Source organism: Lepidochelys olivacea, assembly GCF_965140295.1.
Source record: "Lepidochelys olivacea isolate rLepOli2 genome assembly, chromosome: 2".
Taxonomy (NCBI): Eukaryota; Metazoa; Chordata; order Testudines; family Cheloniidae; genus Lepidochelys; species Lepidochelys olivacea.
In genome coordinates, this window is record NC_140412.1 from 60,918,468 (window position 1) to 60,937,385 (window position 18,918).

General features: G+C 40.3%; 1 protein-coding gene across 7 annotated transcripts in view; it reads right to left on the minus strand.

Moving 5' to 3' along the window:
• The window catches only part of LOC311515457 (uncharacterized protein C8orf34 homolog), a 355,940-nt gene that overhangs the window by 280,896 nt on the left and 56,126 nt on the right, over positions 1-18,918 (minus strand). For all 7 annotated transcript variants that reach the window (XM_084618532.1, XM_084618533.1, XM_084618531.1 and 4 more), the window contains exons 6-7: positions 16,153-16,325; positions 2,935-3,101 (exon numbers count right to left, since the gene is read on the minus strand). In XM_084618532.1, coding sequence (XP_084474658.1) covers positions 2,935-3,101; positions 16,153-16,325 — 340 coding nt within the window. The remainder of the gene's footprint in view (positions 1-2,934; positions 3,102-16,152; positions 16,326-18,918) is intronic.

Below are 18,918 nucleotides of genomic sequence, written 5' to 3' on the forward strand. Positions count from 1 at the left end.
AAGCACTCAAAAGGTAGGAAATGCCAGAACTAAATATTGTGTATTTGCATTATGACACAACCATTAATTGCATGATCCCCAGGGATCCTAACTTTCAGTGATAAAAACAAAACAAAGCAAAATTCTCTAATTAAAAAAAAATCTGTGTTTTTCCACAATCAAAAACAAAACACTGAACTTTAGTTTCCCTAGCCATAATACCTATGTATGTATGTATGTATGTATGTATTGAACACAATGTTTTATTGATACGTTTACAATATTTAAGCTGACAGCCTGAGCCCTGCAGCCCAGGGCTGTCAGCCTGAGCCCCGCCCAATGGCTGTTTCTTTTCTAATAATGGTTTTCTATTAAAAATGGGACTTTCTTTTATTCTCAGTAGCACTTCATTGACAATTTTCATATAATTAATGAGATTATTAAATGTTAATTTATCAGTAATTTTTATGTTTCTAATGGCTAATTCCACAAACCAACTTCTGACACCGATTCTCCTGACTATATAAAAAAGGTTAAAACCACTGTCCAGCTGAAAAGCTACATTATAAACAGGATACTATTTTAAGTAATTTATTACAAGTAGAAGAAGTTGTTCTTCCAAGATGCAAACTGAGGGGCATAAGGTTTTATATTTTTTGTGAAAAGCTTGAATAAGCAAAAAAGAATTAATAGTAAAGAGAATATGTCAGTTATATGAAGCTATGTTTTGGAAGTGAGTGATGGCAGGAAGCCATGCTTGGAAAAGTTCAATGCTATATGTGTAAAAAGAATTAAAGCAGTTAATGGCTTAGTACACTATATAATATAAAAATTCACTCCTGTTATTGTATAGTCACTGATTTGGAAAATAAAGCAATGAAAAATACTTATGTTTGCTGATAGAATGTTAAGCTCTATGCTGTTAGCTTCAAAAGAAAATAAGATGCTTTTTACAGTGTGACATTTTGTCACAATCCCAAAGTTTGAGCACTTCTGCAGCAATGTAATCCCTACATTTATATTTAATCTAAAACTTGTACTGTCAACACAAAATGAGAATTAAAACAGTAAGCTGGTATAAGGAATATGGAACTATTGTTTCAAAACTCTCCCTCTAACAGTTTGATCCTGCAAGATGATTGATTTATGCATCTCCCAAGCCAACTAACAAGATTATCAGGCCCCATGAAAGGTGAATTAGGTTTGTTGAGGTAGCAGGGCTATTACAGAGAGGTATACCTTTAAAAGATATTTCTTAACACTGTATGAATGCCAAAGAAAAGTCTTCTCCCACCACTTGGCAGATGATCTGTGTTTTATTTTGTGCTTCCAAGATGAATGAAGTTTCAGTGTATATATAATTAACAATACAGCATTTCAATCAAATACCAATGTAACTAAAAAAAGGCCTAAACCAAAATACAGAATCCTGAATTAAAAGTGCTTCTGTAGTTTGAGCATATATGAAATGGAGAATAAATATCTTCCATAGGAAAGTTACAAAAATGTACAACCTGATGCTAAAAGCTTTATCTAGTTCTTCATTTTAAGGATTTTCTGTTTCTCATTATATGATGTATCTATTCAGGTTCCATACTTACCATACTTCAGAAGATCCTTCACAACCCAAGTGTTGGAACCACCTACCCATTCCCTGGGGCAGCAAATCCAAATCCACAGTAGAATGATTTGGTGGAAACACCGCAGTGTGCCTAGCCCATTCCTGTGTTGTTTTCCTTGAGCTGGGGTAATCAAGCCCATTAATACTGCCTCCCTTGTAAATTAAAATGGTACAGTGATATCAAAACTAGAAATTACAGTACCTGGGAATTATACATTAAATTACCATGCACTGTGCACAATGTAAAAATGAAGTAACCGCAACATAATTTATACGGCAATCATGTAATCATGGAGCCAGTCTATAGAATAAAGTGCTGCTTGACCTTTTATTTTCAGATTGTGCTTTTTCTGTAGCTCAGATTTTTCCCTAAATAAATCATTCATTATAGTGCTTTTAAAATATAAGGTCAAGCTATCCTGAAAAGGTAACATTATTCATGTACTCTGATCCCTCATAAAAGGTCTAACATGTAAAATGAAGATTATAGAAATATTGAAGACAATGGTTCCTTTTGACCATTTCAAGCTAGAGCATTTTTAAAAAATGGAAGGAAGAGAGTAACTAACTGTCTTGTACTATTCCCTTCTTTCACTTGATTGACAGTAAATAACTCCAGAAAGGGAGAGGGGATGTACTAAGGACCAGGAGTACTAGAAACTCCCTAGAAGTGTGTGTGGAGGGGGCCCACTGGTTCCTGAACCATGGCCATGCCCCCTGCTCTCTCATCTCTGCCCCCTCTCCCCATTGCTCACCCTTAAGGCACATAAAAAGTTCCAGTGCCCCTGCTAAGGGCACAGACTCCTTGAATATCATTTAAAACACAATCCAGTCTACTGGAAAAGTATAATTAAAACCAGTGCAGTAAGTCAAATTTACACCTTTCCTTCTATTTGCTGCTAGTCAGACTACGTCATTACTCAGGCAAAATTCCCACTGAGGACAGGACTGGGATCTGACTGGGTAAAAATTAACCAGAGAAAGCATGTAAAGCAGACTTGTCCACTGTATCGAGTACCGCTTTCATATATTTTTTTAGGAAGAGAAAATAAAATAAATTACCTTAGCTTAAACACTTGAGACCTTTGGTATTTTACAATGGACTGATGCAGCTAGAGTGCACCCTTAGTTAGACTTAGAGTTAGTATTTCTCTCCTATATATATTTTTAAGTTATTGATGTAAGTCTTCAATAACTCCATTAACTTCTGTGCATCTACTGCAGATTTACATCTGTATTCCAGAAACCAGAATTTGGCTCTATTTTGTTATACTTTATATAATATTGGAAACAGTATGGAAAAAATACTTGCGTGAATTAACGTTTTCAATTACCTAGCAGTTCCATTGCATCATCCTCATTGTCGATATCTTCTTCTGTCACTGAGGGAGCTGTGCTTTGAACAGAATCAAAAGAGTCCTGGGAAAGCATGGCAGCCAGTAGCTTCTTATGTTGCTGTTGCTGCTGTTTTAATCCTTTGGTCTTCGGCTCCATCTTTAAACTGGGCAGGGAAAAGCATAACCTCCTTTTACCATTACTCTCTCTACAAAAAAGTACCTTTACAGCAGCCATTTCATTCACATGAGCAAATGAAACCATTTAATTAATAGACTAATTATTTTCAGGGGTGTTTTTTTTTTTTTTGCTATTATAAACATCCATGCAGAAATTTGGCCTTGTTCTTTAAATACCGGAGAGATTGCCTCTCCCCTCACATGTAATCAGCTGTGGAGTTCAAGCTAATGGACCACAAATTTAAACACCAAGGAGATCTTGGTAAGGCACTGCAAGTGAAAAACTGAAATTCATTCCAACATTGGTCTGACTAGTCTATCAATATTCAGATCATGGTGCAAGGCCCAGCTCTTAAACAACACAGATTTAACCTGCATCATGATCTTAATATTAAAACTATAGGTTAATGTCAGTTGGGGAGGGGCAGCATGGTCCTGTGGCTAGGCCACTGGAGTGGGAATCATAGACTCATAGGACTGGAAGGGGTCTTCTAGTCCAGTCCCCTGCCCTCATGGCAGGACTAAGTATTATCTAGACCATCCCTGACAGGTGTTTGTCTAACCTGCCCTTAAAAATCTTCAATGATGGAGATTTCACAACTTCCCTAGGCAACTTATTCCAGTGCTTAACCACCCTGATAGTTAGGAAGTATTTCCTAATGTCTAACCTATACTGCCCTTACTACAGTTTAAGCCTGTTGCTTCTTGTCCTAGCCTCAAAGATTAGGGAGAATAATTTTTATGTTCTTGAAAACTGTTCTGTCCCCTCTCCGGCTTCTCTTCTCCAGATTAAACAAACCCAATTTTTTTTTCCAATTTTTCCTCATAAGTCATTTAGACCTTTAATCATTTTTGTTGCTCTTCTCTGGACTTTCTCCAATTTATCCACATCTTTCCTAAAATGCGGTGCCCAGAACTGAACACAATACTCCAGTAGAGGCCTAATCAACACAGAGTAGAGTGGAAGAATTACTTCTCGTGTCTTGCTTACAACACTCGTGCTAATACATCCCAGAATTATGTCTTCTTTTTTTGGCAACAGTATTACACTGTTGACTTATATTTAGCTTGTGATCCACTATGATCCCTAGATCCCTTTCCGCAGTACTTCTTCATAGGCAGTCATTTCCCATTTTTGTATGTAACAGGGGACTATTCCTAGCTGTATAACCATAGATGAGTCATTTTGGGTAAAATTTTTTTAAGATTTAGAACCCTCAGTCCTGTTTCAAAAGCTTCTTTTTCACAGGAGCCTAGGCCTCACTGAAAATCAATTGGAATTAGGTGCTTCACCTCTATGAATATGCCTACATAGCAATAAAAGACCCACATCACAGCTGCAGCTGGTCCAGGTCAGCTGGCTCTGGCTTACAGGGCTTGGCCTGTGGGGCTAAAAATAGCAATGTAGACATTCAGGCTTGGGCAGAAGCCTGAGCTCTCAAACCCCATGAGTGGTGAGAGTTTCTGAGCTCAAATGTCTACTTTGTAATTTTTAGCCCCACAGCCCAAGACAGCTGATTCAGGCTCTGATACACTGTATCATGGTTTTTTTATTGCACTGTAGATGTACATCGGCTTCCCCTCCCACCATTTTCTGTCTTGTCTATTGAAACTGTTAACTCAAAGAGGAGAAGGACTATCTCTTACTAGGAGTAGGTAAAGTACCTAGCATAACAGGGCCTCCCAAACTTGGTTGGGGCCTCTAAGCACTACTGTAATACAAATAATTAATAACAACATTAGCGGGTGTAAGTGACTGAACACTAAACAAGTCTTCTCCTTTTGACAATATATATTTAATATTGCATAATCTCGGTGACACAGTAACTATATCTCAAGTCAGGGAAATCATGCATGAATCAAACAATTTTTATCGAAACTAAACTTATGTACCTTCACAGGCTCAGGCATATGAATTTTAATTTTTGGAGATTTTCTGCACTGGGCTCTTTGTTTGTGGGGTTCAAAATTTCATGCATAAATAATGAGGTATATCCTACTATGTAGGCACTTAAGTACCAAACCACACCAATAAAGCACATATTTGTGACATCTGAGCGGTGGGATTTGTATCCCCAATTAATTGACCACACACTCACAAAAACCATCCTTTAAATATCAAACCTATTTGTATTTTGGCACATTTTATGGACCTTGGTTATTTACCTAACATATTTTCCCCACTTGGAGTCTCCTGTAAGCTAATGTTTTGTTCTTACTCACTGCTCCACAAATATTGTCCGAGGTTTGTCAGTCTTATCCCATGCTATTACCATTCCTCCACAGCCTAGTTATTTATACCCCTGCTGTTTTGTCATGGATTCCCTGATGGCTAGTAGTCTCCAGTGCAATCCGACACACAGTGTAAAAAAAAATTAAACTTTGTACAATTGCCTACCCTTTAGTTCTTACCTAAGGGTCTCATCCAATGGCCATAGAAAGACTCCCACTGACTTCAAAGGGCACTGGAACAGGTCACAAATCATTTACATATAAAACTGGGGGGGGTGGGAGAGAATCATACCAGCAGTAAAGCCAGTTACAGATGTCTTATTGCTGTTATGGCAGTGTCCCAATTGGCAACACTAGTGAAAGCTTAGAACCCCCCAGTGTATGATTAAATCATCATAACCACATCATTTTAATGTCTCAGTGTTTTCAGAGTTTTGCAATATAAATCCTCTTCCCCAATAAAAAGGCAAAAAACCCTATCTTACTAGTTTTGTAAGTAAAAATATATGCTTTCTTTTAACAAGCTTAAAAGAAATACATGTTTTTCAATGTTTTCCAATTTTAATTTTTAGCTCAGCTGGATTTGCTTAGAAGAGAATAGAATATACAGTATCTTGCCAGTAAGATTGATGTGTCTTAAGAAACAAAAATATTTTTTATGGTTCATAATCTTCACCATAATATTTTTACTCACTTGAGGTATGAGAAACAAAAAAGCACATTTTCGACCTAAAAAAGAACTATGGATCCAGTTCATAAAAAAGATATCCAAAATTGGGTGGTATTTCTATGCGATTTTTTACATGTAACTGAAAGTAAATATTCATATTAAAATACTATATAAACATATTTTAATTATGCACATGCAAACATGTGGTAAGGATTTAGGTAGTATTGATTTATATGCAGATAATCCACTACAGATCTAGAATATCCTCTCATAATGCCCATACAAAGCTTTATCACAAACTCCTAGCAACCTTTTTAAGGACTGGACTATCCCGTTACTTCTAAACCAAAATTAGGAATAGCCTATAACTGTGGGGATTAATTGGGGGGGGGCAGTGTTGTATTAATTTAGATGGAATATATGGCCCAAAGGTGTTAACATAGCCCATTCTCTGTCCAACGTTAAACAGTATAACCAGGGTTCATGGTTCTCTTTTGATATAAAGAGACCATAGCCTGCTTAGTACTATGGCAAAGACACAATTAAACATCTTGTAAAACTTTTATTCAAGACTTAGGAAAAGGAGGGAAAACAAGTTAAGTCATTTGAAATGTAAAGTATTAAGTAAGGCTTTTATTTTAACAGCATTGCTGGTTCTCTTTCTCTTTAGCTGGAGAGAGCTTTTAGTAGGAAAAAAACCCCTTTGTTTGATAGTCTCTTAGATGGTATTAAAGATGATAATAACTGTCCTTTTTGAGGAAAAGAAGTTAATTGAGATGGACTGGAGCTCTCATGGTTACTGTTGCTGTTACAGTCCAATCCCATTTCCCAGAACGCAAAATAAGACAAACACACACAAATGGAGAGAGAAGAGAATGACAGAGAGAAAATGCAGCTTCTGTCACTGGTGATGACTTGCACTTGCAGCCTCGCTGCTGGAAAAGCACAGGCACAGCACGTGGTCTTATCAGCCACTCTGAGACCTGGCAATATAAATGGAATATATGTTCCAACATCAGGCTGTTTAGGGCATTGCTTTAGCTCCCTCTTTCAGAGTTTCAAAATATGCAGTCTTGGCTACCTAACCCAGACTCTTATCAGACAGAGGAAAAAGAAGAGAGGGTAGGAAAGATAAATAAGGAAAAGAAGGAAAAGGTCACATTTGGGGGCGGGGAAGGAAACAAGGTCTCACATCTCACTTGGTGTTTGTGGTTCAGACTGAGCTGGCCATGTCATCTGGCTCCCTCTTTCTGGCCTAGACTAGTAAGGACATCTTTCAGGATCAGGATAAAGAAGATTCTGGGATCCCAGGAGACAATAGGGATGGCAGCCATGATGGTGAAGCTCCCTCCAGTAGCCAAAGTCTTTCTTTAAGGTTCCACAAAGGGTGTGGTGGGCAGAACCGCCTATCCCTTCATTACTTTGTCCACTAATTAAGCCTAATTTCCAACACACCAATTTTGGTTGATAGCTTTTTGGTATCTCAAAATGTTCTTGTTTACCAAGCACGATCATAACACAGTCCTTGAATTATATCTGTAGGCCTTTTAGTTTGTAATAATTCAGTCTGTCTCCCCTTTGAAGTTTTTCCCATCAACATTTGTTGTTCCGGGTTATTGTGATACTTTATGAACTTTGACTCACTTTTCACAGCTGAGGTCACAATTAGGGTAAATTTTTATGGTCCAGTTATCACAACAGTACAAAAGGGACCAAATTCATTTATGCGGGAGAAGGGGAGGAAAGGAAGAATGGAGCTGATTTCTCAAGGAATTGGGGACATGCAGGGAACAGGTTGAAGTTTGCATAAGCAGACCCCACCAAGAATCATGCATCTTGCGTGAAAGTCACAATTTCCCTTTAACCACAGAAGGGTCCACTGAACTGAAAGTCAGGAGACTATGTTTTTTAGTATTTCCTCTTCCAGTAACGGATGTTAATATTTCTGTGCAGTTCATGATCCTTATTACTGATCAAGCACTTGTACCCATAACCTAGGATTCAGGCAGGCACCTGGAGATGCAAGATAGTTGGCGGCTGTGCCTAAAAGAGGACCCTTGGAAATTGGGGAAACCCCAAACTACTCAGATCCCATGAGATACACCATAGAAGAGAAATCTGAGGCCCACCCCACCACTTTATGGAGAGAATGTAGGAGATGCCTCAGACCACCATTTATCCCAGAAGGGGCAAATGGGCTTGCTGTTTCTTCCTGAATATAGGTGTAGAGTAGACAGATGTAGACCACTCCATCCCCCCCCCCGAGGCACATAAGTAATGGTAAGATAGAGCAGGTTCTGAGAAAGAGGTGGTTGTTTGCATATAGGTGGAGCCTCCATGGGTTCTAGCTACTTAGTTGAGTCCCTAGCTTTTAACTCTTGAGAACTGAGATTCTCATTAAAACCCCCTAAAATCCTCCTGCGTGCACATATTACCACTGTGTGGAAATCCCCAGATCTCTATCCTCTTCTCAGAACTATCCCAGGGAAATTTTTTGACATGCTGGAAACCATGAAAGTGAATCCTATGTCCACAAAGTGAATTCTTGAAGCTCAGCCAGCTACCAACAAAACTGCTACTAGTACTTTCATATTGTCCCTTATCACGTTACTAACTTTCCCGATTGTACACCAGCAACAAAGAGCCTCTATCAAAGGCTAAATTTACAAACCAGTGACTACTAATCTACCTGAATCTGACTAACGTACCTTTCCCAATTTTTTTAGTAATTTCCCTCCCTCTATGCCATCAATTTCTAAAAATCACTCCCGCTTCCTTTTAAATAAGTAGACCTGATTTTCAAATGTGCAGAGTCCTTGCCGGCTCCCATTGCCTTCAGTAGAGGTTATAGGTGATTATCACCTCTGAAAACCAGACTCCATATTATTAACAAAGAAATAATATATTTTCCTTCCACTGTACAATACTGAGAGGAGCAAAATTAGGGAAAGCTTGTTAAAAGTGAGATTAGAGGCATCACAGACTATAGTACCCATAGCATCCCACAAGCCACATGTCCACTGGCATCTTCTACAGTCTATTTTATGCTGAAAGGGCTAGTACCAAAAAAGGGAGTGTGGTAGCAACAGAAAGGCAAGACCTAGGAACCAGCCATTCTAGACATTTGTTCATTCCCCTAGAGCAGTGTTTCCCAAATTTGGGATGCCACTTGTTCAGGGAAAGCCCCTGGCGGGCCGGGCCAGTTTGTTTACCTGCCGCGTCCACAGGTTCGGCTGATCGCGGCTCCCACTGGCCGCGGATCGCTGCTGCAGGCCAATGGGGGCTGCGGGAAGCGACGCGAGCTGAGGGACATACCAGCCACCACTTCCCGCAGCCCCCATTGATGTGCAGCAGTGAACTGCGGCCAGTGGGAGCCGCGATCGGCTGAACCTACAGACGCAGCAGGTAAACAAACCAGCCCAGCCCGCCAGGGGCTTTCCCTGAACAAGCGGCGTCCCAAGTTTGGGAAACACCGCCCTAGAGAATGCCATAAATTAGGTCTGAAAGTTGCCTAAACTGTTCTAAGCAATAACAACTTGCCCTCTACACTCTGTGACCACAATCTGACGTGTCAGAAGAGCTAGGCTGGGGAGGCACTTAGTGGTACATGGCACCAATGACAGCCATCCTCCCAGTGATTGGAGGAGCTGACAAAAAGAGCCTGCATCTTTGACAACATGGGCCTAAATCTGCAAGGGTTAAACCTCTGGATACTCAGAATATTTCACTATTCTTAGGGGAGAACTGTGTGAGGGAGAAATATTGGAACAGCAGCAATTTTTACTTTCCTCTTCTTGCTGTTACAGCGTTAGTTTACAAGCTTAGCATATGTAGGTACTGGTAATGAATGGCCAATAAACTATCAAAAATGTTGTCTTTACATTTGTCTTAAAATTACTTCATAATGTTTATAAATCATCTTTTACCAGATTTATATAGAAACAGAGATTATGAATTACGAAATGCTTCCTCTTTTAGTTACAAGTAAAATGTGACCAAATGACTAGGCTACAAACAGTTTTAATTAAATAACAGAGTAATTTACTGTAATTTAGATGGTGCAGTCAACAAAACACTGATTAATAGTTTAATATTTCATGAATTCTAATTAGCCCTATAAATTCAGAGCATGCTGCTCCCAGTACTTATTGATGTATTATATGTATGTTTAATTAAAAGTTAGTTATATAATATCTTTGACTTGAACTATACATGAGTTAACTTTGACCAACGGATATTGCTGTTTAGAACAACCAAGCATTTATTTTATGCTTATTTTTATAAATAACTATTTGACTATACAAGATGCGTTTTTGAATACCAATATTTTACAAGTCCAGTTCCAGACTTTGTCAGTTCAGAGGGATTGTAAACTAGCTGAAACTAGCCCCTCACCACAGTGGCTAGGGGAATAGGAGGTACTCTGTGAAGTACAAAGAGGTCAGAACAGTTCTATTCCATCTCCCCTTACAGCCCATAATACACAAGGAGTGGCCACAAAAAGAGTTGGCAATAGAAGCACTGCTGCACTCTCGCTAGGCTCAGCTTGCTGCATGGCAAGTCCCAAGAATCCAGGAAGCACATTTTGCCTCTCACTCAGCTGCTGCAGCAAAAGGAACCTGTATCCCTGGGTGCAGCCAACTCATTATATTTCCTATAGCAAAACAAAATAATGGGGAATGTGTTTGCTGTTTAGCAATACAGTACACAGAACTGTCTGATTTGTATGTCTCACATATAGCATATATTTCACATAGAGAGAAATACTTCACTTCATAGGAGTGACCAGCCCAATCCCAAGGACCATGGAAGCCCCCGGGAATTCCAAACAGAGGAGTGGATGTAAGCAAAAGTAATGTGTACAGTGGTGTCTGTACTGGATCTGAATAGAGAGGTGCAGTGGGAAGTGCTGGGGGCAGGCAAGTGAAGAAACTCACACACGCTAGGACAGGAGGGATGAGCAAGATGAGAGGTTGTGGGAGCAAGAGGAGAGGTAGTGGTAACGTGATGAAAGGACGCAGAATGCAATGCTGAGGCTACTGGGGGATCAAACTGATATGCTCCGGTGTCTGGTGGAGCTGCAGGAAAGGCAGCAGGAGCACAGACCGCAGCTGCAGCCCCTGTGTAACCGCCCGGCCTCCTCCCCAAGTTCCATAGCCTCCTCACCAAGATGCCCAAGATCACAGAGCGGGGGTGGGGGGCGCTCCGGGCACCCAACCACTCCACCCCAGAGGACTGCCCAAGCAACAGAAGGCTGGCATTTGATAAGTTTTGAAGTGTAGTGTGGCTTAGTCCTTCCCTCCTCCCCTCATCCACCACCCCTCCTGGTGCCTCCCTCCTCCCTCACCCCTCCCGGCTACTGTGGCAGTTATCCCCCTATTTGTGTGATGAATTAATAAAGGATATATGATTGTGAAACAACAATGAATTTATTGCCTCTGCACGTGGTGATCAAAGAGGGGAGGGCGGTTGGCTTACAGGGAAGTAGAGTGAACCAAGGGGGCAGGTTTTCATCAGGGAGAAACAAACAGAACTTTCACACTGTAGACTGGCCAGTCATAAAACTGGTTTTCAAAGCTTCTCTGATGCGCAGCATGCCCTGCTGTGGTCTTCTAATCACCCTGGTGTTTGGCTGCATGTAATCAGCAGCCAGGCGATTTGCCTAAACCTCCCACCCCGCCATAGATGTCTCCCCTTTACTCTCACAGATATTGTGGAGCGCACAGCAAGCAGTAATAACAATAGGAATATTAGTTTCGCTGAGGTCTAACCAAGTCAGTAGACTGCGCCAGCATGCTTTTAAACGTCCAAATGCACATTCTACCACCATTCTCCACCTGCTCAGCCTATAGTTGAACAGCTCCTGACTTCTGTCCAGGCTGCCTGTGTATGGATTCATGAGCCATGGCATTAAGGGGTAGGCTGGGTCCCCAAGGATAACTATAGGCATTTCAACATCCCCAACAGTTATTTTCTGGTCTGGGAAGTAAGTCCCTTCCTGCAGCTGTTGAAACAGGCCAGAGTTCCTGAAGATGCGAGCTTCATGTACCTTTCCCAGCCATCCTACGTTGATGTTGGTGAAACGTCCCTTGTGATCCACCAGTGCTTGCAGCACCATTGAAAAAGTATCCCTTTTGGTTTATGTACTTGCTGCCAAGGTGGTCTGGTCCCAAGATAGGGATATGGGTTCCGTCTATCGCCCCACCACAGTTAGGTAATCCCATTGAAGCAAAGCCATGCACTATGACCTGCACATTTCCCAGAGTCACTACCCTTGATAGCAGCAGCTCAGTGACTACGCTGGCTACTTGGACCACAGCAGCCCCCACAGTAGATTTGCCCACTCCAGATTGATTCCCAACTGACTGGTAGCTGTCTGGCATTGCAAGCTTCCAGAGGGCTATTGCCACTCACTTGTGAACTGTATGAGCTGCTCTCAGCTTGGTATTCTTGTGCTTCAGGGCAGGGGAAAACAAGTCACAAAATTCCATGAAAGTGCCCTTATGCAAGCAAAAGTTTCGCAACCACTGGGAATCATCCCAGATCTGCAACACTATGTGGTCCCACCAGTCTGTGCTTGTTTCCAGGCCCAGAATCGGCGTTCCATGGCATGAGCTTGCCCCATTGCCCATTTGGATGTCCAAATTGCCAGGGGCTGTACTTTGAGAGAAGTCCGTGTCCATGTTCTCATCAGTCTCGTCACCGCGCTGCCGTCGCCTCCTTGCCTGTTTTTGCAGGTTCTGGTTCTGCACATACTGCAGGATAATGTGCGAGCTGTTTACAAGGTTCATACAGCTGCGGTGATCTAAGCGGGATCCATGCTTGCCGTGGTATGGCATCTGCAGGAGAGCAGAGTTGCAGCGGAAGCGGTGGCTGACGATGGATGCCACGACAATAGATATTGATAGAGAACGACGAGAGGACCTGTGAGGTGGATTCATGAGAGCAGGAGAGTTGCAGTGGAAGCGGTGGATGACGACGGTTAGCACAGCGCACATTTCCCGAGGAAGAACACACATACCCAGGAACCCATGACAGACAACGTGGAGAAATTTTCTATTGAGTCAATAGCAGCAGAACAGAGTTGCAATGGAAGCAGTGGATGATGATGGATAGCAGTCCTACTGCACCATCTGCTGAAAGCAGTATGGCATCCACACGGAAAAAGGAGCAAAACGATTGTCTGCCGTTGCTTTCACGGAAGGAGGGGTGACTGGGGACATGTACCCAAAACCACCCGCGACATGGTTTTTGCCACATCAGGTATTGGGAGCTTAACCCAGAATTCCAATGGGCAGCAGAGACTGCGAGAACTGTGGGATAGCTACCTACAGTGCACCGCTCCGTAAGTCATTTTTAGAAATGAGTGAAATGGTGAGGCCCCACCACATACTTCTCTCTCATGTACTCCCCTCACCAAGCAGAAGACTCAGGTGCCTCCTATGCTTCTTCCTGAACCTCAGCTAGCTCCCTACACAAAGCCAGTTTATGTAGGCCATGTGTGGTCGGGCAGGGATGAATTTTACTTGTGCAATAAAGTAGAGATATTTACTGGTGTCCCTTTATGGATTTTAATTAAAAGAGAAATGGTAGACAACATAAATGAAATCAGCACCCTCCCACGTATGAAATCACATATATTTGGGGGCCATTCACTCTTACAGGGGCATGAGCATTCTTTTAAGGGCCAGGTAACAAAAAACAGCTTTAAATCACATAGAAACAAGTTGTTTGATTTTATTTTGGAGAATGTGAAAAATTTTGAAAATGTAATTTAATATAATCCCTGGACACTTATGTGCTAAACTTTCAACAACTCTTCATCAGCCCCTTCTATCTGAAATTAGGCTCCTCCAAACCCTAGGATTCTCTCCTCATATCAGGCACCACATACTTCTCTCTCATGTACTCCCCTCAATATGACAATGGTGACTCTGTTGCTTCCCTCACCTCATTAAGTGTCTTTGAATAATACTCTCAAAGGAACTAATCGGAATTCTCCCTAAAACCCTTGGCAGTAAAGTCTCAGAAAATAAAAATTCCCATATCCTTCTTCACAAATAAAAATGTTCTTTGTGGTTGATCCCTTGTCTTCTCTGTCTCTCTTAGGTGATGGTTAGGAAGAGGAAGCCATCTTCTGCCTCCTTCCCTCTAAGGAAGGGGACGCAGCATCCACCTTTCCTATCACCACTCAAGAACAGAACATCTCTATGCTCTGATTATGCTGCTGAAAAAGCAGGCACATGGCTGGTAAGCCAGCCCCAATAATGAGCTGCATGGCCCATTACTGCCACTGCCCAACACCACCACCAGAGAGCCAGTGCTGAGCAGCCAATTGGAGCTCAGCTCTTTTTTCTTCCTCTAGTCTGAAGCCAGGCTAAGTGAGCTGACCATCATCATGTATTTCTATTTACTTGAATTTTTAAGAATACCTATAGATGCCCATCTGTGGTGAAGCAGAGAACCCTTCCACCAGGATGGAATGGGTTAAGGAAAGCCTTAGGGCCCAGATAGCCCCGCCCTGTTATACCAGCAAACAATGCCAGGCCTGGGAGAGAAAAAGAGGGAGCCTTGGCTCAGTTTGGTATTGACTGGCAAAGATACAGGAGCTATCTGCCATCCTACTTGAGGGAATGATCACTAGCCTGAAAAAATAACAAAACCAGCTTCTGACAGACCAAGCAGAGGAGCAAATTCTTACATAAAGGAGCTCTCAAGGCCATAGATGTTGCAGATGTTTTCAAAGGGAGAGTATTTCTACCTATGTCAAGGAGGAACGGAAATGTACTTGTGACAGTCAATGTCCTAGTCTGGGCACATAGAAGACACAGCCTTTTCACTTTAGTGCTTCTAGTCAATGGAGGACCTGATGACTCTAGAAGCACCACAGAATGTAACATTGTACAAGGTACTGTACAACATTAGCATTTGAAAAAAAAAGTGTGAATCACATTTGGAAAAAAACGTGAACCCTTTTCCTTTTGTTACAAACAGTCCACTTTTGTCATTCTAATCAAGTAAAATGTTCTGCTTGTGAAAACTGAATGCATTTGCTGTGATTGAGGTACATTAACAATCTGATTTTTCCCCCTTCAGCTAAGAGATAACTGAGTACAGTGAATTATCAAAAGCTATTCATTACACTGAATATAATGTTCTCCTTGAGAAAGAGCTTAGTTCCAAGATGCTAACTGAAGAACTGAACATGAGAAATAAAATGGGGGGAAGGGGGAATTTGTTGGTGATAAGCCCTGTAATAATATAAAGGAGCTGCTGTTCCCCGTCAATTTTTCTTTTAAATGAGGATAGTCATATTTGTTCCTTTTTCTCTAGGATAGAATTAGCAAACAGCTACAACAAACCACCTAAAGAAGGAAGACAGCTTAAACTGTCTCATCTGAAGTACCAATCAAAACATTTCTAAAATCATGCCTCCAATTCCATAAACTAGGGTGACCAGACAGCAAATGAGAAAAATCAGGACAGGGGGTAGGGGGTAATAGGAGCCTATATAAGAAAAAGACCCAAAAATCGGGACTGTCCCTATAAAATCGGGACATCTGGCCACCCTACCATAAAAACATATACACCTAACTTTATGCACATAAATAAAGTTATGGGACTACACATGTGCATAAGCATCTACAGCAGGGATCGGCAACCTTTCAGAAGTGGTGTGCCGAGTCTTCATTTATTCACTCTAATTTAAGGTTTCGCATGCCAGTAATACATTTTAACATTTTTAGAAGTCTCTTTCCATAAGTCTATAATATATAACTAAACTATTGTTGTATGTAAAGTAAATACGTTTTTAAAAATGTTTAAGAAACTTCATTTAAAATTAAATTAAAATGCAGAACCCCCTGGACTGGTGGTCAGAACCCAGGTAGTGTGAGTGCCACTGAAAATCAGCTCACGTGGTGTGCCATAGGTTGCCAAGCCCTGATCTACAATATTGTGCCCAATATCATTAAATCCCTACTACATATTTTCTGGTTGCTGGTATACTGTATATGGAAAATAATACACCTCACATTCTTGATCCTTAAAACTGGACGTTACATAATTTTTAAAAATTAGAGAGTTTTTTGCAATGAGATTTTCAGGAGTCATTAACTATAAAAGCAAAACCTCACCTTCCTCCAGGACTGCTGCTGCTATCCTCACTATCCCATTGTTCATTTTTACTTCTTGGTACGGGAGGTTGCAACATCTCCGCAGCCAATGGATCAGCATCATTCTCCTCGCGACCAACCCATTCTCCAATCACACGAGGTCTTAGAAGAGGAGCATTAAAACCTGTTGTGTCCTGAATAGAAACAAAAGCAAAAAAAACCCCAAAACAACTCTACACTGCTCCTTCTCAGTGATGTTTATAAACTGGAAACAAGGAACAAACAAAAACTTACTGCTTCACCTCATGTATTGATTTCTTATTAGAATAATACAGGAGATTAAAAGGTCAAAAGCCTGATCCAATGCCCACGGAAATCGGTGGAAAGACTCTCATTAATTTCAGTGTACATTGGATTTAGGCCCTAACTCCAGAGAGGTTTTGACCAGCCTTGTACTCAGAACTGGAGCTGAGGAAATAAAATATTTTTTGGCTCAGCTGCTGAGCCTATAAAACAAAACAAATCTTTTCAGGTTGAACAAAATGTTTTGTTCCACCTGTGAGAATTTTTCTGTTTATTTGTTTTTTAGTTTCATTTTGGTTTTGGGTGTTTCTTTTACCCTTTTTAAAGAATAAATAATTCTAGCTAACTTTCAAAATAAGATGTCATTTCAAAACAAAGTTAAAATGCTGTACTTTAAAATGTTGATATGAAATGTTTCAATTTTTTTAAAAAAGAATTCTCTTTTGGCCATAATTACTCCCCAAAGTTATGAATAGTTTTGGGCTACCCAAAACTGCATTTATCAGCAGCTAATTATTTGTCTGAAAAATTTCATCCAGCTTCACTCAGAACCTCTCTTCATTTTTCCCTTTAAAATCCAATAGTTTTGAACAGGAGTGGCAGGTGTCCATCACTACTGATTTGGCTTTAAAACTATAAATAAACCCCCTCCTATTGGAAGCACCACTGTTTCAATTATGTTAAGCAATGAATGAGGTCACTTGAATATTGAAGAACACGGCGAAGATGGTATATTTCACTTTAATATCATCTCTCTTTTGCATTATGAATTCAGTGTGAAAATCTTACTGAGCATGGAAATTAACTGAATATTTTAAAATAATCCTGCCGGTTTTTTGTGTTCCATATTTTCAAATCCACAATTAAAATATATTTTTTATTTGGCTGACATTCAGTGCATTGCAATAGGCAATAAATAATGTATATCGTGTATTACCACTGTGATAAACTACAATTTCAAAGCTAGAAGTCATATTTTTTTGACAATTTGCTTGAAGATATATGGTGGAATAACTAGTAGGAGACAAAAAAAAATAACTGGGCATTTTAAAAACTTTACTGATGTTTCACAGCATCACACAGAAACAAATGGCTCATATGATTACGTAAAGAGTTTGTATAAAAGTACTGCAAAAGCCTTTCCCATTTTCTCGGTGTGTGTCCTTATGTATACAGTGGGAGTTGATGCGGAATAGCGATAATTTGAAGAAAATCATTATGCTCCAGAATTGCCATTTTGAAATGATGTGATGGAGATAGTTATCCTGCACTCATTGAATGCCATTTCTAGGACAGCAACGAAACTTAAAATGCAGTGCTCCTAATTAAGATATATTATATATTCTGATCTGTAATGAAAGACAGTCATTTTAGGAAGACAAATCCTTATGGCCCTTATTTGGCTCTGCATCCCATGAAATAATCCTACTGTAAGAACAACACAGTTCTAATAAATGGCATCTGGAGAAGCAGCAGCAGGATGATTATTTAGATTCACAATCATATGTTTTTGTCCTCCTCAACAACAAATGATCTTTAAAGGAACACTAAATAATTGGGATGACTAGTTTAAATTATAGTAAATGCAAAGTTTGAAATATTAGCAGTTATTCATAATATAAACCACCAAAGTGTTCATAGTGTTTGAAATCTGTAAATAATGTCTATCCAATTAACATAAGGAAGCCAAATGTAGGAGTTAAAAGACAAAACTTGAAATTGAAAAGATTTCAAATGCCAGATCCTATATTCCTTGATCAATTTCGTGTGTCTGTGTGAGCATGCAAGCGTTTTGTTCACATAACAGGTGTCTAACTCTGCACCAGTCTAGGGTTTTCCTTACGTAGGAGGAAATCCTCAGCTACCTGTTCAGGGCTGTTTTAGGGCCACTTGGAGTGGCACAGAAGACCTTAGAAAGAGCCAGAATCTTACCCTGTATGGGAAGGGATGTTTTTGAATTATATCTATATATCCAGCCTGCAGTTGGCTTCCATCCATTCCACCCATCAACTTCCCCAATGCAGAGTCAGCTGTAAAATCTGGGTCTTAATCTCTTTTGCTCTTTAGCTATTATTATTTGTATTACCATAACACCTCACCACATTCCCTCACTCCACCTTTTACCCTATACTTCTGTAAAATGTATGTTTGCCACTGTCTTTTTCATGTCAGTTTAATTCTGCCCAGAGTTTCCCTATAGGCCCACTGAAATCATTGTTTAGGTGGTGACATTTTACTGCAAGGTTGAGATGAGATTGTAGCAATACTGAAAACTATCTTAAAATTGAAAAGCTAGTAGTTGAAAAGGGAGACAATTGTATGGGGAAAACAAAGTGATTTAGCACATTTTAGGATCGCTGCCATTTTTGTTGTGTGGTACTCTTAAATTTTTCAGAAATTTGTGGAAAATGGTTTTTTGCTGTAGGAATTGTGTTGTAAAGCAGTCAGGTAGCATAACAGTCACCACAGGAATCAGGGGACAGT